At 51.0% G+C, this 18,375-nt stretch overlaps 1 protein-coding gene across 4 annotated transcripts; it reads left to right on the plus strand.

Moving 5' to 3' along the window:
• Positions 1 to 339: 339 nt before the first annotated feature.
• Positions 340 to 18,345, plus strand: CAMKK2 (calcium/calmodulin dependent protein kinase kinase 2). 4 transcript variants are annotated; one of them, XM_059863576.1, is made up of 18 exons: positions 344 to 511; positions 5,672 to 5,788; positions 6,214 to 6,685; positions 7,418 to 7,465; positions 7,877 to 7,930; positions 8,071 to 8,122; positions 8,211 to 8,344; positions 8,950 to 8,986; positions 9,758 to 9,779; positions 10,083 to 10,171; positions 10,404 to 10,603; positions 10,692 to 10,745; positions 11,201 to 11,274; positions 11,642 to 11,729; positions 11,976 to 12,071; positions 12,607 to 12,735; positions 14,621 to 14,721; positions 15,082 to 18,345. In XM_059863576.1, exons 1-18 carry the CDS (start codon positions 486 to 488, stop codon positions 15,152 to 15,154), a joined length of 1,866 nt encoding a protein of 621 aa, XP_059719559.1. In that variant the 5' UTR covers positions 344 to 485; the 3' UTR covers positions 15,155 to 18,345. The 4 variants fall into 4 exon arrangements, 3 of the variants coding, with proteins under 3 accessions (XP_059719559.1, XP_059719560.1, XP_059719561.1); XM_059863578.1 differs by lacking the exon at positions 344 to 511 and adding an exon at positions 1,372 to 1,514; XM_059863577.1 differs by lacking the exon at positions 11,976 to 12,071.
• Positions 18,346 to 18,375: the final 30 nt, after the last annotated feature.

Raw genomic sequence — 18,375 nt, forward strand, 5'->3', positions numbered from 1 at the left:
ATGTGATGTGCTGGCATTGACTGCCAGCAATGAGATCCTCATTTTGGAAGAAAATTTCATTTTGACTGTAGTGTGCAATTTGAGGGCAGACGGGATTGCACTCATGTGAGTGTAAACCTTTGGTGGGTGCCAGTCACCTGGTGACTGTAGAAAAGCTGAGCATCATTTAAAGCCCCGGAGCTACCCTGCTTGGAAACAGCAGACTTGACCGTGGCATTGCCACACCAGACCTAAACCTGGTTCTGCTGGAGCTGGGCCATGTAAGGAGGAAGAGAGAAGCACTAGGGTGTGGTTGAGACGAGGATAGTCCGGTGTTAGTTTACACATTCCATTAATTAGTGCTGCATCGGGGCTGTTGGCAGATCATCAGGGCCTTGATTTTAAAACGAGGTTTCCAACGGCAAAGGGGAACCCAGCTTTGTGGAAGGTTGGCTCATTCCCTCTCTGCTGTGTTTTAACCAACATCGAGGAGTTTAATCCTTGAAATGTTCGGAGCACCTACTGCGTTCCGGTAAGTGCATAAACCTGATTTTTAGAGTGGCTTTCAGGATTCTGGTCAGAAATACAGTGTTTATTGACAAAGCTGGCATGGAGGCCTGGCTCTGCTCTGGGGAGCTCCACAGTCTCAAAGTGGTGCCACTAAACGAGTCTTGAAGCAAAATGAGGAAGAGGGTTTGGCCAGCTGTGGCATTTGCATCTACGCACGGCTGAAGCTGTTGCTTCATGTAAAGAAAATCGGGGTGAGTTTGGTGCAGAAATGGTGCTGGATGTAAATAAAACCAAACCCCAAATACTGGACAGAGCAAGGGGTGTGTTTGCCGAGGGCTGGTGTCAGCTGGGGTGTTAAAGGCCGTGCCCGTGAGCTCTGTCTCAGCGCTACAGAGCTGCAACTTGAGTGGGAACTCTTTGGTGGTGGCCTCTGAGACACTTCCAAACAACTGTTTTCCAAACCCCTCCTTTAGGTGATGATTTGGGCAATCGCTCAGTGCGGGGGAACTGGCGCAGGTAACCCGGTTTGCCCCCAGCCGACCTGACGCTGGTAGCCCAGGGTTCGCACGGGGGCAGGGGGAGGAAGCGACGCCGGGGTACGCCGGGGTTTGGGTCTCTCCGAGGGGGACGCGGGCAGCCCGCAGCGGGGTCGGCGGCGGCGGGACCGGCCGGGGCTCCGCGCTGCATCCCGCCGGGAGGTGACGCGGGGCCAGCGGGGGAATAAAACACTGGGGGGAAATTTATAAATAAACAAAAGAACAAAACACACCGCAACAGCGGCTTACGGGGGCGGGCGGGCAGGATGCGGCTGCCCGGGGGGAAACCTGCCCTTCCCCGGGGCGGAGCGGGGCCTCCCTTTCTCCCTCCCTCCCTCCTTCCATCGCTCCCTCCCTCCTTCCCTCCCTCCTTCCCGCTGCCGCCGCCGGAGCGGAACCGAAAGCGAAGGCGGCGCCGGGCAGCGGCGCTCCGGCCCAGCGCGGCGGGGGCTGCGGGGGCTGCGGGGTCCAGGGGTCGCTCCCCGCCAGGTCGGTGCTGCGGGAACGGGCGGGGAGGCCGGGCGGGCCCGGCCGGGGGATGCGCCCGCGGTGGCGGAGACAAAGCCGCGCCCGGAGGGACCGGGCGGGCGGGGGCGGCCGAGCCGGGGATGGAGCGGGGATGGAGCCGGGGCTGGGGCCGCTCTGCGGGCGGCGAACGGCGTCGCCCCCGGACGGGGCTCTCCCGCGGGCGGCCTGTGCGGACACCCCCGCGGTGCGGGCTCGGTGCTGTCATTTCCCCATCCCGCGCCGTGGCCGCCGGGCCCCGCGGACATCCCGCTGCCGCCGGCCCCGACACGTGCCGCGGTACCGGCGGGCGGCGGCACCCCGGGCGCGGCGATGGGACCGGGTGGGCACACCGCGTGTCCCACCGACCCCACGGGGCTCCTGTCCAGGGGTTGAGGGCCGGGATCGGGGGTGCCGGGGAAAGACAGGCCACGGGGTTGGGGAAAGGAGGGGTTTTTAAGGTCAAGGGACAAGTGAGAGGGGATGGAGCTGGCGGAGCGACTGTGTACAGGGCACGGGTCTCATTAGAAGCCACAGGTTGGGTTGCTGCGAGTGACAGAGCGTGGTTAGGAGGTGGATGCAGCCCTGCAGCCACGTGCACGGCACAGAGCATCAGGAGCATGAAGGTAACAGTCGAGACCAAGAGCAAAAGTGAGATGACCACGGGAAGCTGGTGTGATGGAGCTGTGGGCTGACTGCAATGCTGCCGGGGCAGAAACCACCCCTGGGGACAGGACCAGGTTGTTCTCAGGGCCAGGGGAACCTGCTGGGGAGAGGATGTGTGGCAGCTGTGGGCACCAGAGCTACCTTCATGGCCCACAGCCACAGAGACAGCCCCTCCCCTGAGGCAGAGACAAACCCCAAAAGCCCATACCTGAGTGTGCTGTGAGGGGTGTCTGTTCCGGGGAGGTAATTTGGAGGAGCCTTTGCTTTCAACTCTGCCTTAATGTCTTTTAAGTGGTGTTCACAAAGTGGAGAGCTGCTCTAGTTTCCTCTCTCGTGGGCATTGTGGGCTGGAGCTGATGTTACCAGGAAAGCTGGGAATTGCTTGGCAGTGCTGGACAAGGTGATGGAGGTGCCTTGAGCTTATCCTGGTCCATGCTCAACACCATCTCTGGAGCTTAGGCTCTTTTGGGATGCTCATTATATATTGCTTCAGCAGTATTAGGCAGTATTTTTTTATAATTATAAAAAAACCTTGGTAAAGATGTTTTTGTGATTCCTATTGAAACTTGCTTCTGGGTGTTGTGACACTACAATGCTACCAGCCTGGCTTTGCTTTTTTTTTCCCCCCAATTCTTTCCACTCTGTGTTGGCTGGGTGAGGCAGTGCAGGAGGCTCTTCCGTTCACCCTGGATGATGAAAAACTTTGCTGCTTGGGCACAGGTACCTGTCCTAGATGGGGCATGGGCGCCTGTTTCCAGTATCTCATAAATTTGGGTGTCCTCTGACTTCTAGAAAAGCTGCTGGGAGATTTTTCTTCCATTAAAAGTCAGGTAGGGCATGCATATGGTCTTTGTATACTACAGTGACTAATATATTTCTGGCAAGGTCTGGGCTCACCCGTAGGAAGGGAAACTGTGATCGATGCCCCCGTTGCTGCAGATGACACCACTCTTGGCACGGGCACTTCCACCACTGACCGTGACCGGGGAAAGCAAAATAGCCACTGGACTGTGCCCAGGGAGACCAATAACTGCCCCAGGCTGGCCCTGCCTGGCTTATAACCAACCTCCAGCAGTAGCAGGGGAGGATGTCTGCAAGTAAAATCAGCCCTGGTTTTGGTGTTTTGAGTTCAGTTTTGTTATAAACGGCTGAAGTTGTGATTTGTGAGCTGACCTCCAAGGAAGGATGGATAGAGGAGTCACTGCTGAGCTGCCACCAAGTCTTACTCCCCGGGAAGGGTCTGATCCTGACACTGTGTCTGGCCTTGCCACAGTGACACAGATGTGGGGAAGGCGAGTGTGCAGCCCCTGCATCTGGGTAGAGAAGCAGCTCCGGGAAGGGAAGGGCAGGCAGATGCATCCCTATGCTCTGACTGAAATCCCTGCAGCCAGTGCTGGCTGCAAGGTGTCACCCTCTGCACTCACCTGGAATCAGTCAGCGTGTTCCCCTCCAAAGGTGGCCTCATCCAGCAGGGCCCAGGCAGGGCCCACACGCTCTCGGCAGAGCTGGGGCTGCCGAGGGGCTGTGAAAATCCCTCACCCTCACGGGGGCTGATTCCACTCCCATTCGCTTCCGCTCAAGCCACGTGGATGCAGAGGGAGAGCTGCTGCCAGGGTTTCACAGACCTCTTTTCATTTTAATATCCCTCTCCTTGCTGAATTAGATGCGAGACCGATTGCTTCGATAATCCTGCTGCAGCCGCTATGGGTTATATATGGATTGCAGCCAAAAGCTGTGCTGATAAATCATTCCTATACACCAGGCTGTTATATTTCCTGAGGATTTTGTGGGCATGTGCTGCTCCCTTTTACATAAGAATCTGCTGGAGTTCATAACAGAATGTGCTGCTTTTCCCCAGGCAAGGGCCCGGATGGACTGGTGAAGCCAAAGCCCCCAGGCTGTATTTTCTCTCTTTGGGATTACTGCCCTCGTTTCAGCTATTTTACTTTCTCTCTGGCTGGGAATACAGCTATTCTCCACCTCCTCCTCCTCATGTGCTTATTAAGGATAACAGGGCTGTGTTCAACAGTGTGACCCCACTTTTGGGTTTCTCTCAGGCGAGGCATCATCTCAGCAATTTCTTAAAACCCCCATCCTCTGATCCTTTGCACACATGCAGAGGGAAACCCCCTCTGATTTCCCACTTCAGATGATGTTACGATGGAGCTTGGATGACTTTTAGTTTATAGAGCCTGGGGAAGCCTGCTTGAATTAATCAGACTTGATATGTTTATCCTGGTCAAGCCAATTAACTCCCGCCAGCCAGGACAGCTCAGCTCTCAAGTGTGACTGAGGCTTCATAACTCAATTTTGCTCAAGTCTGGCAAAGTTTGTCAGGAACCCTTGGAAATCAGGATACAGGTGATGCTCTGGGGGCAGGATGGGATGTCCAGCCGTGCTGTGGCACTGCTGGGGATTGGTGTTGCTACCAGTGATGTTCCTGGGGTGGTTTCAACTGTTCCAACAGAGATGTTCCTGGGGTGGTTTCATCCCAAGGCTGCCCTGATGAGCTGCCTTTTTTGGTGCGGCCGCAGAGCACGGTGAGGGTAGAGGGCACAGCATTCCGGATCAGCTCCGGCTTCAGGGCAGCTATTTATATGTGCCCACTGGAGGGGTGCCCAAAGCAGGCAAATGGCCTCGAGATGCATCCCTGTAAATTCAGGATGAATGGGGGGGCTGCCTGTTTGTTTTAATCCATTTGGGAGTGCATTAAAACATGCTGCTGAGGGCTGCCAGCAGCACTGCGGGGGGAATTTGACTTGGCTGGTGGCTCCTGGCTCTCTCATCCAGCAAAGCCCCATCCAGGAGTGGATTCAGCCCCACAAATCTCAGTGTTTCTGGAATAGCTTGTCCTTGTTGCTGTTCGTTGGCTTATTTATAGCCTCCCCATCCCTGTGCTTCTCCGTGCCTCGGAGCAGCAAGCGGTGCTGCGTTGGCTTCAGCTCCAGGCCGATCCCACTTGGGCACAAAAGCTCTGGTTTATAGATCAGTGTTGAAAACAGCAATTAGGCCATTGTGAAGCCGAGGACGGGGGAGACGATTTGATTTCTGTACTTGACCCATAATTTCTGCTGGGCTGATTCAGAGTGGTTGTGCTGCGGGTGCAGCACGGAAACTTCAATGGAGATGAGTGGAGCTAATTTTAACCGGCCGCCTCGTCGAGGTGTGGGAACCAGGCAGAAAAATGCCTCAAACCCTGTTCCTGCTCCTGGGCTGGTTGTTTCAGGATATTTTTTTTCACTTCCTTCTGTGGCAACTTGTTAACCTAGAAATTAAAAACAGCACCAGTGTTGGGGTAGGGAAGAGCAATGGTTTACAGCCAACCAACCACTGAACAGCCTCAGGTGCTCTGGAGTGCCTGGCATGTGTGAATTAACATAATTTTCTCCTCTTTTTAAATTATCACTTAATTATTTGATTTTTAATTTTTTGTTGTTGTTGTTGTTGTTGCTAACAGTTTTCTCATTTATCTCAAGGTTTGGATACCTGAGTTTTGCACAAAAGGCCACAGGGCGAGGAACAGAAATCATCAGCAATGATGGGCTGTGGGAGGAAGCAGTGAGCCAGGGGGCTGGTCCTGCACCCCATGCTTGGTAAGTGGGTCTTTGTGCCCCTGAACTGCTTTGTCTGGGGCAACTTGGTAGAGATGTGCCCACTTTGAGCAGTAAGGTAGGGAACTCAGTGGTATTTATGCTGGTATAGTGAAATTCTTTATCCTGCCCCTTTAAAATAACCCCTTTGGAGTATTTCCATAGTGGAGACGATGAAGTTGTTATTCCCTGGAGGTGTTTAGATAAAAAGGGTGGAAGGAGCAGTGGTGGGAGCCCTGGGGTTGAGGCTGGCTCTGGCCTGGGGTCTGTCCCATGGCAGGGTGATTGTGCATCCTGGTGCAATCCTGCACTGCTGCCCTTGGCTTCACCATTCCCTATGGAATGAATAAATCAATCTGTAGCACAGTGACCAGCAGGAAATGCCGCTTTCCGGAGAATCTGGCTGACTCTCTATCCTGTGTTTGCAGGCACATCTCCCCACCACAGCATGGCCAGGATGAGGCCATCGGTCCCTCCACGCCACCACGTGTCCCCAGCAGCTCACCCACCCCACAGCCCCTCTGCAGCGCCGGAGGCTGCGGCCGCCGAGCCCCCGCGGCCCTGTGGGACCCCCCGGCGCTGAGCCCCGGCCACGGCAGCATGGCCTCGCTCATCGTGGTGACCGAGCACGAGGCCGCGGGGAGCGCGAGCGAGGAGGAGATGGACGTGCCCGGCACCGAGGGCTTTGGGGAGGGCCGGAAGCTGCACCTCTCCGGCCGCAAGCTGTCCCTGCAGGAGCGGCCGCAGCCTGCCCGCTCGCCCGGGCACGGTGACGGTGCCAAGGAACGCTTCATCTACCCCTCCCTCCCCTACTCCCCGGTGACGTCCCCGCACTCCTCCCCACGGCTGCCGCGGCGGCCGACAGTGGAGTCCAACCGTGTGTCCATCACAGGATTGCAGGTGAGGGGGATGAGAGTTACAAGTGAGGGGGATGAATGCTGCTCCTGCAGTTCTCCTGCCCCCATCTGCCTGGATTTTCCCACAGTGGCATTTCTTCTTGCTTGTTTTTTTGGGATAAACCTTCACGACACGTCTGCAGGTGTGTGGCAGGGGGCCCTGGGATATCCTGGGCCATGGGGACAGCCCTCAGGGAGGTGAGACCCCCAACTCACTGGTTTTCATACCTCTCGCTGATGCCGCAGCTCTCATGGCTGTGTTTGATGGACACCAGGAGTGTAGCACAATTTTCTTTCTTTACTCCTAAAAAATAAAAAATCCAGAGAAGTTCACTGAGATCTAAAGAAAAAACAGGCCTGCCTCCCCCCAGCCTGACAGAAAACAGGCAGCGAGTGGCTGCTTTGCCTAGAAGAAATAAAATTACTCGGCGCCAGGTCGCCAGCATTAAACCCCTCAGGGCTCTCCGTGTCCCTCCTTTCCACATGAGTGGACAGGACAGGATCCCTGCCCAGCCATTAATGTTTGCAATTAGCCCTCTATAAACACACCAATGTGTGGCTTGGTGGGTGGTTTTGTGGCTCATGAATCAAAGCTGCCCAGCCCCACGAGGGTGCTTGGGCAGAGCAGGATGGGGTGTGAGTTTGCAGAGAAAGTTTTGCCGGAGATGTAAAAGGAGAAGAGCAAATGTGAGCCGTTTTGTGGCTCACGCCAAACTTGCCCACTCTCTCCCCACAGGACTGTGTGCAGCTCAACCAATACAAGCTGAAGGATGAGATTGGGAAGGTGAATATTGGGTTTGGCGTGGGATGAGGGGTTTTGGGTTGGGAGGGTGTTGGGCTTGCTTTCACTTTCCAGTCATGGGAATGCTCCAGAAGAGGAGCAAGTCCAGCCCTCGCCACGGCAGCTCTTTGTTGCTCGCTGTTCTGTTCTGAGTGGTGCCAATTGAATTGTATATTTTTTAAATTATTACTAATTTTCCCCCTTCCCCCTCCCTCCCACACAACGGGGCATTTGAAGCTTTTCTTTGCTCTCAGTGTGATGTCAGCCTGTACACCCCCCTGCTCATCCCAGCATCGCCCACCAGCTCTGTGATCCCTGTGTGGTGGGTTTGTGGAGGAGCCCAGAGCCTGGTTTGGTGATGTGGGTTTTCTGGATTGTCCCTAACTTGTGCCCCATGGCTGTCCTCCTCTCCAGGGCTCCTATGGGGTGGTGAAGCTGGCCTACAACGAGGATGATAACACCTACTATGTGAGTAGCACACAGCCCTGGAGCCTGCAGCGGGGCAGGTGGGAGGGGGATGGATCCCTCTGCTGACTCCCTGCCCCATCCCACCAGCCACATTTTATCCTTGACTTGCCCCGAATTCCATATTTGTTCTCCTTTTGCAGGCAATGAAGGTTCTCTCAAAAAAGAAGTTGATGAGACAGGCGGGCTTCCCCCGTAAGTGGCAGAAAGCCTTCTGGCTTGGGGATGTTTTGGGGATCCTGGGGGATTGTTCCCAACTGGACACATCTTTGCCTTTCCTCAGGCCGCCCGCCGCCCCGCGGGGCCAAAGCTGCTTCCGAGGGCTGCCTGCAGCCCAGAGGGCCCATCGAGCAGGTCTACCAGGAGATTGCCATCCTGAAGAAGCTGGACCACCCCAACGTGGTGAAACTGGTGGAGGTGAGAGCTGGCCCCTTTCCAAAACTCATCCTTGAGCATGACGGAGCCTGAATGCTGCAGGGATGGGCTGGGTGAAGGGGAGTGACCCCAGAAGGGAGCAAGGGCAGGTCCTGCCTTTGGAAGAATTTTGTGTTTTCCTTAGTTAGGTTTTTTATTCTCACCTCCAAAAAGATTTTTTTCTTTCCTGCTCAGAAAGGGAAATGCAGAAAAATGTTTCTTCTGTGGAGGAAACAAGTGCTGATAGAGGTTTTGGGGAAGAACTGGTGTTTCTGTGAGTTCAACAGTGCAGCTGCCTTGCCTTCCACCCACTGCCTGTATGAAACAGTCCAAAAATCAAGAATTAAGGATATGCAGGCTGGAGTTTATTTGGCTCATGAGTCAGATGATGCTTCCTGTGTGTTTTAAATATTTGCTTCCTTGAAGTACAGCTACATCTCTGTCCTCTTTTTTCCCCTACTCTTGTGGGTAGAAGCTCAGAGATGAGCAGACCGTGCTGATGGTGCAGATGGTGAAGAACGGAGATGGCTGCTAAATAAAATATCACAATGCTTAATTTGCAAGGCTTTCTTGGCACTGTTTAATTGCCTTTTTTCTTCTTTTGGCAGGTCCTGGATGACCCCAGTGAGGATCACCTGTACATGGGTAACTGCCCACTGCCCTGGGGTGTCAGAGGGATGGGGCAAAAGGTTTCCACTGTGTTTTGGAGTAGCTCTGTGTGCAGGGCTGGGTCTCTCCTCCACTGTGGGTATAGCCTGATGTGCTGGAGGAGGAAATGAGATGCAGTCTGGGTTGTGAACAGAGATAAGAGTGCTTTATAGCACTTTATTGGCATTAATTCGACACCAGGGCATGCTTTGCCGTGAGAGGCACCAGCATTGATGTTCTCAGCTTTGAAGCTGGAATGATAGAAAGAAGTTCTATTTCTCTGGCTTTGGGAAAAGGCACAAGTTAATTATCCAAGGTGCAAATGAGCCACATCCCAACCTGCCTGGCAGACTGCAGTTGTTGCTTCAGGTAATACACAACTTTTGAAGAAGGCATTTTTTTTCTATCATTTATGTTCAGTCTGTACTAGTGGAGGAGCATGTGATGCCTTCATGACCAAGCACTGAGGTTTGCCCAGGGTGCGTGTTCAGCCTTTTTTGGTGGCAAATTGAGGGGTTTTGTGTGCCACGGAGGGCACTTCATGATGCTGAAGCTGCAACACTGAGAAGATAGTTGGCAGCATCCACTTAACTGAAAAGGGAGCAACCCAAATGCACATGCCTTGCATAAGACAGCATCTCCTTTTCAAAAATAACATATTATTTTTAGAATTTTTGTCATTAAAATAATTGCTTTTGTGCTGAGGCTGTGCTTGCAGGAGCCATACCCTGTAAACCATCTGTAATCACCTTCTCTTTTGTGTTGCAGTGTTTGAGCTGGTGAAGCAGGGGTGAGTACTGAATTCCAGATTTCCAAATTTAATCCTACTAACACTTGAACATCAGATGGGTTTGTGGGTGGCAGAGCTTGGCCACCCAAGGTGGGAATGGGGTGCAGAGGTGATGGGGAGGTTCATGGCTGGGGCTTGAGCTTTGAGTAGCATTTCCCCGGCCTGGTTACAGCTGAGTACACCCTGTGTACTGTGTGCCTGTGTTTGAGGTTGTGTGCTCTCACCAGCCAGTGACAAAGCCTTCAGGCCCTGTTTCAGCACATCCAGGTGGGGAATGAACTCCATTCTCTGTTGCCTTCACAGCCCTGTGATGGAAATCCCAACCTTGAAACCTCTCAGTGAGGACCAGGCTCGGTTCTACTTCCAGGATCTGATCAAGGGCATTGAATACTGTAAGTGTCTCTGCAAAAAAGATGAGATTTCTTATTTTGGGTTTTTTTCTGAACACCTGGAGCTGGCCTTTCTGCTGGTATACGGTGCCATTTCTGGTGGCTCATGCTGCACAGGGACTTTTAAAGCTGGGGCTGGTGGTGGTGTTAGCAGAAAGAGCCACATGGAGTCCTCGTGGCTCCTTTGCTGCAAACCAGTGCTGCTGCTGCACCACTCATTGTCCCTCTGCTGCAGTGCACTATCAGAAGATAATCCATCGGGATATTAAACCTTCCAACCTCCTCGTGGGGGAAGATGGGCACGTCAAGATCGCCGACTTCGGAGTGAGCAACGAGTTCAAGGGAGCTGATGCCCTCTTAACCAACACAGTGGGCACTCCTGCCTTCATGGCCCCAGAAACCCTCTCAGAAACCAGGAAAATCTTCTCTGGAAAGGTATTTAATAGCAATTTGAATGGTCTTGGGCTAACCTTGCACAAACAGAAATCTTGTTGTAGATTTAACTGCTTTCTTCACTCTGCAGGCTTTGGATGTCTGGGCCATGGGGATCACGCTGTACTGCTTTGTGTTTGGGCAGGTAATGAGATGGATTTTTCAGTGCTGTTGGTGTTTGGGGGGTTGGTTTGTGCCTCCCATGTTCCAGGAAAGCAGTGGGACTGGCACCTTGTGTCCCTGTTGAGCTGAGTGGAGATGAGGATGTGTGGATGGAAATGAGAAGCCTTTGTCTGTCCCTGGGATGGGTGCAACCAAAAGGGTTGGGCATCTCTTCTTCCCCAGTGGAAAAAATTCTGGGTTTGGGCAGATTTTTTAGGAAAGGAATTACTTTAGTAATTGGTAATTTTTGGTTAAATTTTTTTTTCATGGAGTTTAAAAGTAGACACTGATATAATTGGAAGTCTTTTGGAATTTACCTGTAACTGGATCTTTGCTTTCCTTCAAACCCTATGAGATTCTGATGTTCCTCTGGCTGCCCCATGGATGCCTCTTAACAGAAGTTGTTGCTTTCCTCATTGTTCTTTTTCTTTGTGGTAGTGCCCTTTTATGGATGAAAGGATCTTGAGTTTACACAATAAAATCAAGACCCAAACGTTGGAGTTCCCAGACCAGTAAGTACTCAAAACCAAAAACAACCCATCCATCCTTATTTTACAGCTCATTTGAGTTGTTTCTCAAGCACTGCCTGGGTAGGGCTGGCCCTGCTCTTCTGTGGTTTTGCAAAATTCAGGCTTTGAGTTGGTCTCTCCCTGCCCTGTAAATGTGGGATCACACTTCATATTGCCTCAAAAGGGAATATTTTGCTTTTTCTGGGGGTTTGGAGAGGAGGGGGTGTACAAGAACCCAGAGCTGCCTCCCTGTTGGGGCTGGAGTCCAGCCCCTCTGCCCAGAAGGCTCATAGTAGCTGGCACTGGGGTGGAGAACAGAGGCAGCACCCATCCCTTTCCCCATCTCATCTCTCCCTTCTTCCTTCCACAGGCCAGAAATTACGGACTTCTTGAAGGATTTGATTACACGGATGTTGGATAAAAATCCTGAATCTAGGATTTCAGTCCCAGAAATCAAGGTACTGACCCAGCTTCCTGGTGCTGGCTGTGCCTTCACTTCTCTTGGGTTCTCCTTGCTCTGCTTTTTTTGGGAGTCAGTTTGATTGCACCAGGCTAGGTCCTCCCCCTGTGCCCAGGGCCCCTGGGCAGGTAAGTCCCAGCTCCTTCCCTCGCTCCGGGACCTGCTCAGCTTTGGGACCTTTGGTGCCTATAGAAGTGGCAGGCAAAAGGAAATCCCCTGAGTACAGTATTTCCTCTGCTACCAGGAAAGTACTGTGCAACACCCTTTCGCAGGAGATTTCTGGTCCTTCGCCCCTGCGGGAGCCTGGAAGGGGCGAGAAGCTGAGAGAATGGAGACCAAGGTAGGGGGAAAGGATTGCGGGGGAATTGCGGAACCTTTTGCGCTCCTCCTGCAGCCGACCAAGTCACCAGGTGTGTGGGCCAGGAGATACAGGGGTTCTGCCTTCAGGCATGGATTAAACCAGCTCCAGGACAAGGGCTCAGTGGGTCTCCCCATCACTGCTGCTCGTATGTGTGGACTGGAACAAATCTCTCCTGCCTCCTGCTGCTGTCTCATCCATAAGATGAGAGTGAAGATAGGTCTGCTTCCCTAAAGCCCAGAGATGCCCAGTGCTGTAGGTCACTCAGGCTATGGCTTGGTTGTGTAGCTGGGGCCAGCGCTGGCTCTGGACGAGCCACGCCATGGCATTTTGTGCTCCAGGCTGTGCAGTGCCTGCTGGCACCCAGGTGAGCTGGCTCACCAGTGACATGGCACAGCCCTGCCCTGCTCCCTGCCATTTCAGGAGCTTGGACAAGGAGATGCGTTTGCCAGGCTTGTGTTGTTTGAGTTATGAAAAAAGGGAAATCGTTCCTGACAGGCTGTGTTATTCATTGAAGTTGCACCCTTGGGTCACCAAGAACGGAGCGGAGCTGCTGCCCACGGAGGATGAGAACTGCACCCTCGTCGAGGTGACGGAGGAGGAAGTGGAGAATTCAGTCAAGCACATCCCCAGCCTGGCCACCGTGGTGAGTACAAAGGAGCTGATGGTCTGTGGATGCACAGTGGAGTCCATGCTGCCTGCTGGGGTGGCCCTGAGCAGCTGCAGTTCACTGCTGAAGGGCAAAAGCACTGGGCAGGATTAGAGCAAAGACCTTCCCTCTCTTGGAAACAAGTGCTGCAAGACACTTGGGTGTCTCAGGGTCTCAGCAGCTCACTGGACATGGCCATACCCCACAGTGCAGGGGAATATTTTAGAGCAGTTTCAAAGGTAACTGTCAGTGGGTTGATGGTCTTCATGCTTGAGCTGGCTGCCTAAATATTACTGTATTCACTCAGGGCAAAAGAGCATCTGGTCCAGAACCTGCCTGTGGCTGGGAGCAGGTGTTTTGGCCAGGCACAAGGAGCTCCTGCCCTATTCTGCCTGTCCAGCCAGAGGGGCTGTGGGAGGTTCCTGGGATGGAGATTTTATCTGGGCCACGATGTGCATCAGCCCCCGCCTGGAGCTATTCTTGGTGACTTCATCTCATCTCTTTTCAAGCTCATATTTTTATTCTCTGCAACCCACTGTCGTGGTGAGAACCACATTGTAACCCTGTCCTATGTAGAAAGTTAAATCCTTTGTGATTTTGAACCAAATGATTTCTTTGGGTGCCGCCAGCCCTTGTGTTAAGAGAAACAGCGAGCGACCATTCACAGTTCCTGGCCTGGTGTTATCTGCCTGTAGGCACCCAGGGTGTGATTTTTTTGAAGAACAGGTTTCCCTTTGAAGCCCCTTTTCCATCTCCTAGCTGTGCCCACATCTGGCCTCATTTCTGGAGCTCTCTCCCTTTTGGATGCCCTGCAGAAATCTCAATGACCACAGCTGTGTGAACATGCAAATGTACCTCGTGCTGCTGAGGCTGAAAAAGCAGATGTTGTCTAAAGAGATCACCATTGATGAGGGGTTTACCCCCTTTTTCCTGTTCAGAGGGGAATTGATCAGTAGGCTTTATGTTCCCAGCCCTGTTGAAATCCAGGTGTGTTCAGCACAGCTCAAGGCAAGTCAGATTTTACTGCACCTCTTTGACTCTTAGATAACAAACTGCCTCCAGGCAAATGTGGTATTTTCAAATTTGCATTTGATCTTCAGAATTACCCTCTGGTGCCTGATCTTTGTGCAGCCAAGTGCAGGCGTTGACGCTCCAGTATGAGATTCACTCACGTGGCCTTGACTCTTAGAACACCCTTGCCTTCAGAGACAGAGCAGCTCTCTGTGTGCCCTAGTGAGCAGATAAACGAGGCACAGAGGGATGAGAAGCAACATCAAATGAAATCAGGGGCTCTCAGGGATGTTCCTGCTGAGGCAGGGTCCAGTGCTGCTCACCTTGATGTCTGCTCCCACCAACAAAACAAGCTGGGGGATGCCAGGGAAGAATCCTGACACATCTCTGTTCCCACCAGTCTCTGATTGGTAACTTTGTGTTTTGCAGCCAAAGCTGGACAAATGGCCAGCTTTCAGTTTGGTTTCAGATGAGCATTAAGGTAAAATTGTGCCAGTTCTTTCCCCTCTCCCTTTCCAGTGAATTATTTTGCCAGGTAATCATGGAGGACTGGAAATTTACAGGTACTGGATGCAGCAATCAGTAAAATCTACTTCTGGAAAGGAAAGAAACCTCCCAGACTTGTCTTTGCTCTCCTTTTCAGCCTCTTACACCTGGTGTGGCTCTCACCTGCAAGGGTTTCAGATGAGGATACAGCCCCTGTATTAAGCAGCTGGAAACTTGCAAAGATGCTTCTTTCTGATTTCTATTTATAGAGAACTTTGACTTGTTTTCACTAGTTTTTTTAAGTACTTGGGCATGCAAGTTGGATGTTCCTGTTGCTCTTGAATGAAGGGAAGGCACCCCAGTGAACTGCATTCTGGTTTTGCAGATCTTGGTTAAAACGATGATCCGGAAGCGATCCTTTGGGAACCCATTTGAGGGGAGCAAGAGGGAGGAGAGGTCATTGTCTTCCTCTGGGAACCTGCTGCCGTAAGTGTCATCACCTCACCTTGGCCCCAAAAGACATTTGCAGCTTTTTCTGATACTCTGGGGGAGAAATTAAATAGCTGGGTGTTGAAACTTTCATGGGGGCCGTGACTGCGACATTCACACCCCACCTGTCTGATCTGTAACTGCTTTATGAGATTTTTGTGACATGGAATATCCTGCTGTTCTGATGGGATTAAAAACATTTTTTATGGCACTTTCAGCCCGTTACATGGGGAGAGATGACACATGCTCATCATCCTAAAGTTCCCATGGCAGGGAAGGGGCAGAAACTGGTGTCTCATGGTCTCCTTTCCCTTTTTCTGAGTTGCACAGCAGCTGTTTTATTTCCTTTGAAAACAGGAAACAAGGCAGTGAAGATAACCTGAAATGCAACGACTTGCCCAACGTGGGAGAGGAGGAACTTCTTTCCTGAACATGGACTTTCCGGTTCTGCTGAGCAGCTCAATCCAGGGCACGTCACCAAGCGTGTGCTGGGGACGAGGTGACCAGAGCCCAGAGCAAACACAGCATGACATGGCGCTATCTCAGTACAATGCTGGATGTAGAGCTCACATAGCAGCATGTTATCACACCTTATCAGACATCTGATTATTTGCCGTAAACGTGGAGCATCTCCAAGCACTTGGACTGCTGACTTCTGGTGGGAGAGGCGCTGGCGGACAGTGGAGAGGTGAGCGGTGGTGGTGAGCAGCAAGAGGGCTTTGCAAAACAAAACCCACAGCAGCCAAAGGAAAATGCATTTGGAACTGCTTTTAGCTGGTTTTAATGCCAAATAATTTGCAGGGACTGATGCCAGCGTCCCAGGGGCATGATGCCCATGGCGTGGCCGTGGGCACGTGCAGAAGGGTGAAGCTTTTGCCAAGTGGCATACACAGCAGTAAAACCAACCACACGTGTGCACTTTGAGAGTTCACGACCTACCAGGAATGTTGTTGCATCTATTTCTTGTAGTTCTGGTTTGTTTTTAATTGACACCTTTTTAACTGCATGGGAACAAAGCAAAAACCCACCTGTTCAGCTTTTCAAAGAATGCCTACCTTTGTGAGCCAAGTTGTATGAAACAGCATCTTCAGGACGTTCAAAAAGTGAGGTTAATTACCTCCTCAGGTAATTAACACCTTCCCAGAGGCCTTGGTGTGACCAGGACTTGGTAAGTTAGGTATTCAGTGTATGAAAGGAAAAGGTATTTAAGGGCTTAAGTTCAGTTTGAACTATTTTTGCTGCAGACATATGAGTGAAAGGTGGTGTTTAGAATGTTTTAAACAACAGAAGAAGCACTAACAGTTTGTTTCTAAATATTTTACTTGATCTAGGTAGATATACTATAAAATATAAAATTCAGGGTAAAATCTTTCACTTCCATGTACATTACATGGTTTACTACAATTTAAAATAATACAACTTCTGCTGGTTTTTAAGTATAGACTTAGGGCTTGCTTAGAATTTAGGATCTTAATGATTAGCTAGTAATTTTCAAAGAAACATTTGTTTTCCAAACTCTTAATCTGGATTCTGGGGCCAATGCTATGTATTTTTTGCAAGTTTGTTACCAGTAATTTGTGAATGCCTGTGGATCAGAGGCTTGTTAGTAAATTAAGTGTATATCTAGTTAATGGATTGTTTCTTACTAAGAGCTCTTTCACCTTCAGTCAGATTACTCTGATTATTTGTGGTGCTTGTACAAAATAATAATCTGCCATGTGGTGGGAGAGACTCTGGCATCCAGACTCATTTTCCCAAATTCTCTGTGCTTGGATAAAGCTGGAGAATGAGGAGCCAGGGTTTGCCTGAGGAAAGGGGTCACGGTAAGTACAGTTGTTTTGTGGCTGGAGCATGAGACTAGGGGGGAAAAGGTCTGATTTTTTTCCTTTCTCAGTCTGATGTGGTTGTGTGACCTTGAATGAGGCATTTGATGTACCTGACAGAGAAGGAGGATTTGAGTCTCCCAAGGTTGTGAGGGGCTGATAAGGTGTAATTCTTTGCCCTCAGGAAGAAGGCACTAGGAGACTGCCAAGTGTCTTGATTAATGGTAAGGTCTCTGCCTGTTAACCCTGGCCATGGATGCCCTGCCTTTAGAAAGTGACCATTCCCTTGTCTTCCTTTATTTTATCCTGGACAGCACAAGTAGCAGCGTGCCAAGGTCCTTGGCCCCGCTGCAGTCAGACTTGGCCTGGTAATTCCTGGTTAAGACTGGCTTTTGTTAAAGCCAGGACAGCATTAGCAAGGGTGCAGATGCCTACCCAAACTGTCCCTTACACCTTTTGATCACCTGAAGCGATGTTCCCCCTAAATTGCAATTTATTATGGAAGCATTGTGCTGCTGGCCTCTTTCCAAAGCCAGTGAGGACAGTTGGTGGTTTAGGAGCAATACTATGGAGTTTGGAGCCATAAGACATGCACTGTTTTCCTCCCATTTTAGTCCGAGGCTATGCCAAAGCCCTGCAGCTTCAGCTATGGGAAAACCAAACAGGTAACTTGGGGGCCAGCACTATTACAGCTGCCTGCTCCCCCTACACAGGACTTTTCATTGTGGAAATGTGTGTGAGTGGGCAGCCTGGTTCTCTAACCCTGCAAATGGACTTATCTGCCAAAAAAGATGTAAAAAGCTAGGGGATCCAATTTTTTGTAGGTAGTGCATAGTAGTGTGTGTGGTGTGTTTGCTAGAGGTGTGTTGTAGAGATCTCTGTGCTGCCCATCCCTGGTTGTGATTTGTCAGGTGAGACAGTTTACATTGACCCAACAGGTCTGCCAGGTTTAACGCAGCTTCTCAATAGCTGTACCAGCTCCCAGTGCCCAGCCAGTCTCTGGGCCTCAGATACTCCCACTGATCAGTGTCTGACTGCCTGCGTGGGCTTGGTTCTAAAGGATGCTACACTCAGCACTTCCCCAAGGTGCTCTTCAAACCGAGTGTCCCTCAGTGCAGGCTCTGCTGGGGCTGCAGCCGAATGCACATTTCGGAAAGAAATGCAATGTGGATTTTTCTGGTTGGTCAGCTCTGTTGAAAGTGTAAAGCATGGCCTTGTGAGGGAGATCTCTCTAAATGCATGACCTGTTAGAGAAGCTGTACTGTGTATATAAACCTGCTCAGTTCCCCAGCTGCTGTTCCTTAGTAGTAATGCTGGCTTTCTCCTTATAGTGAAGTGAATATTTTGCTTGTGCCTTGGAACTGGGCGATAGCTTGATTTCCCCAACTCCCTTCCTTCCAAGCAAGCCCGGTGCTGACTGTGGGCTTATTGCTGGGTACTAAGCCTTTTTGGCTCTGAAAGCACACAGGAAAGTGCTAAGGGGAAACCAGGCCTCTTACCTGAGTAGTTTTCCATGGTGGTCCCCTCTTACCTATCAGGCAATTGATCTGTTTCTTTTCTAAGGTCCTGAACTATTCCTGATTTTTATACTGTTTGTTTAATGACCAAGGCTTGTGTTTCACTCCTACCCCTTTATTATGCATTTAACTTTATCAGGTGTATAAAGTTTAAATACTGTGTATTTACCACTTTTAAATTATATTACCTAAGAAGAAAGAATAAACTAACAAGTAAGTGTTTTTCCACACAGGTGTTCAAGCTTCACTGTACAAGTTGAAATAAATTACATGCAACCAAACCTAGAGTTAGTTGATCAAGTGGAACCATT

The sequence above is a fragment of the Haemorhous mexicanus genome, chromosome 19 (assembly GCF_027477595.1).
Source record: "Haemorhous mexicanus isolate bHaeMex1 chromosome 19, bHaeMex1.pri, whole genome shotgun sequence".
In the NCBI taxonomy this organism is placed as follows: Eukaryota; Metazoa; Chordata; class Aves; order Passeriformes; family Fringillidae; genus Haemorhous; species Haemorhous mexicanus.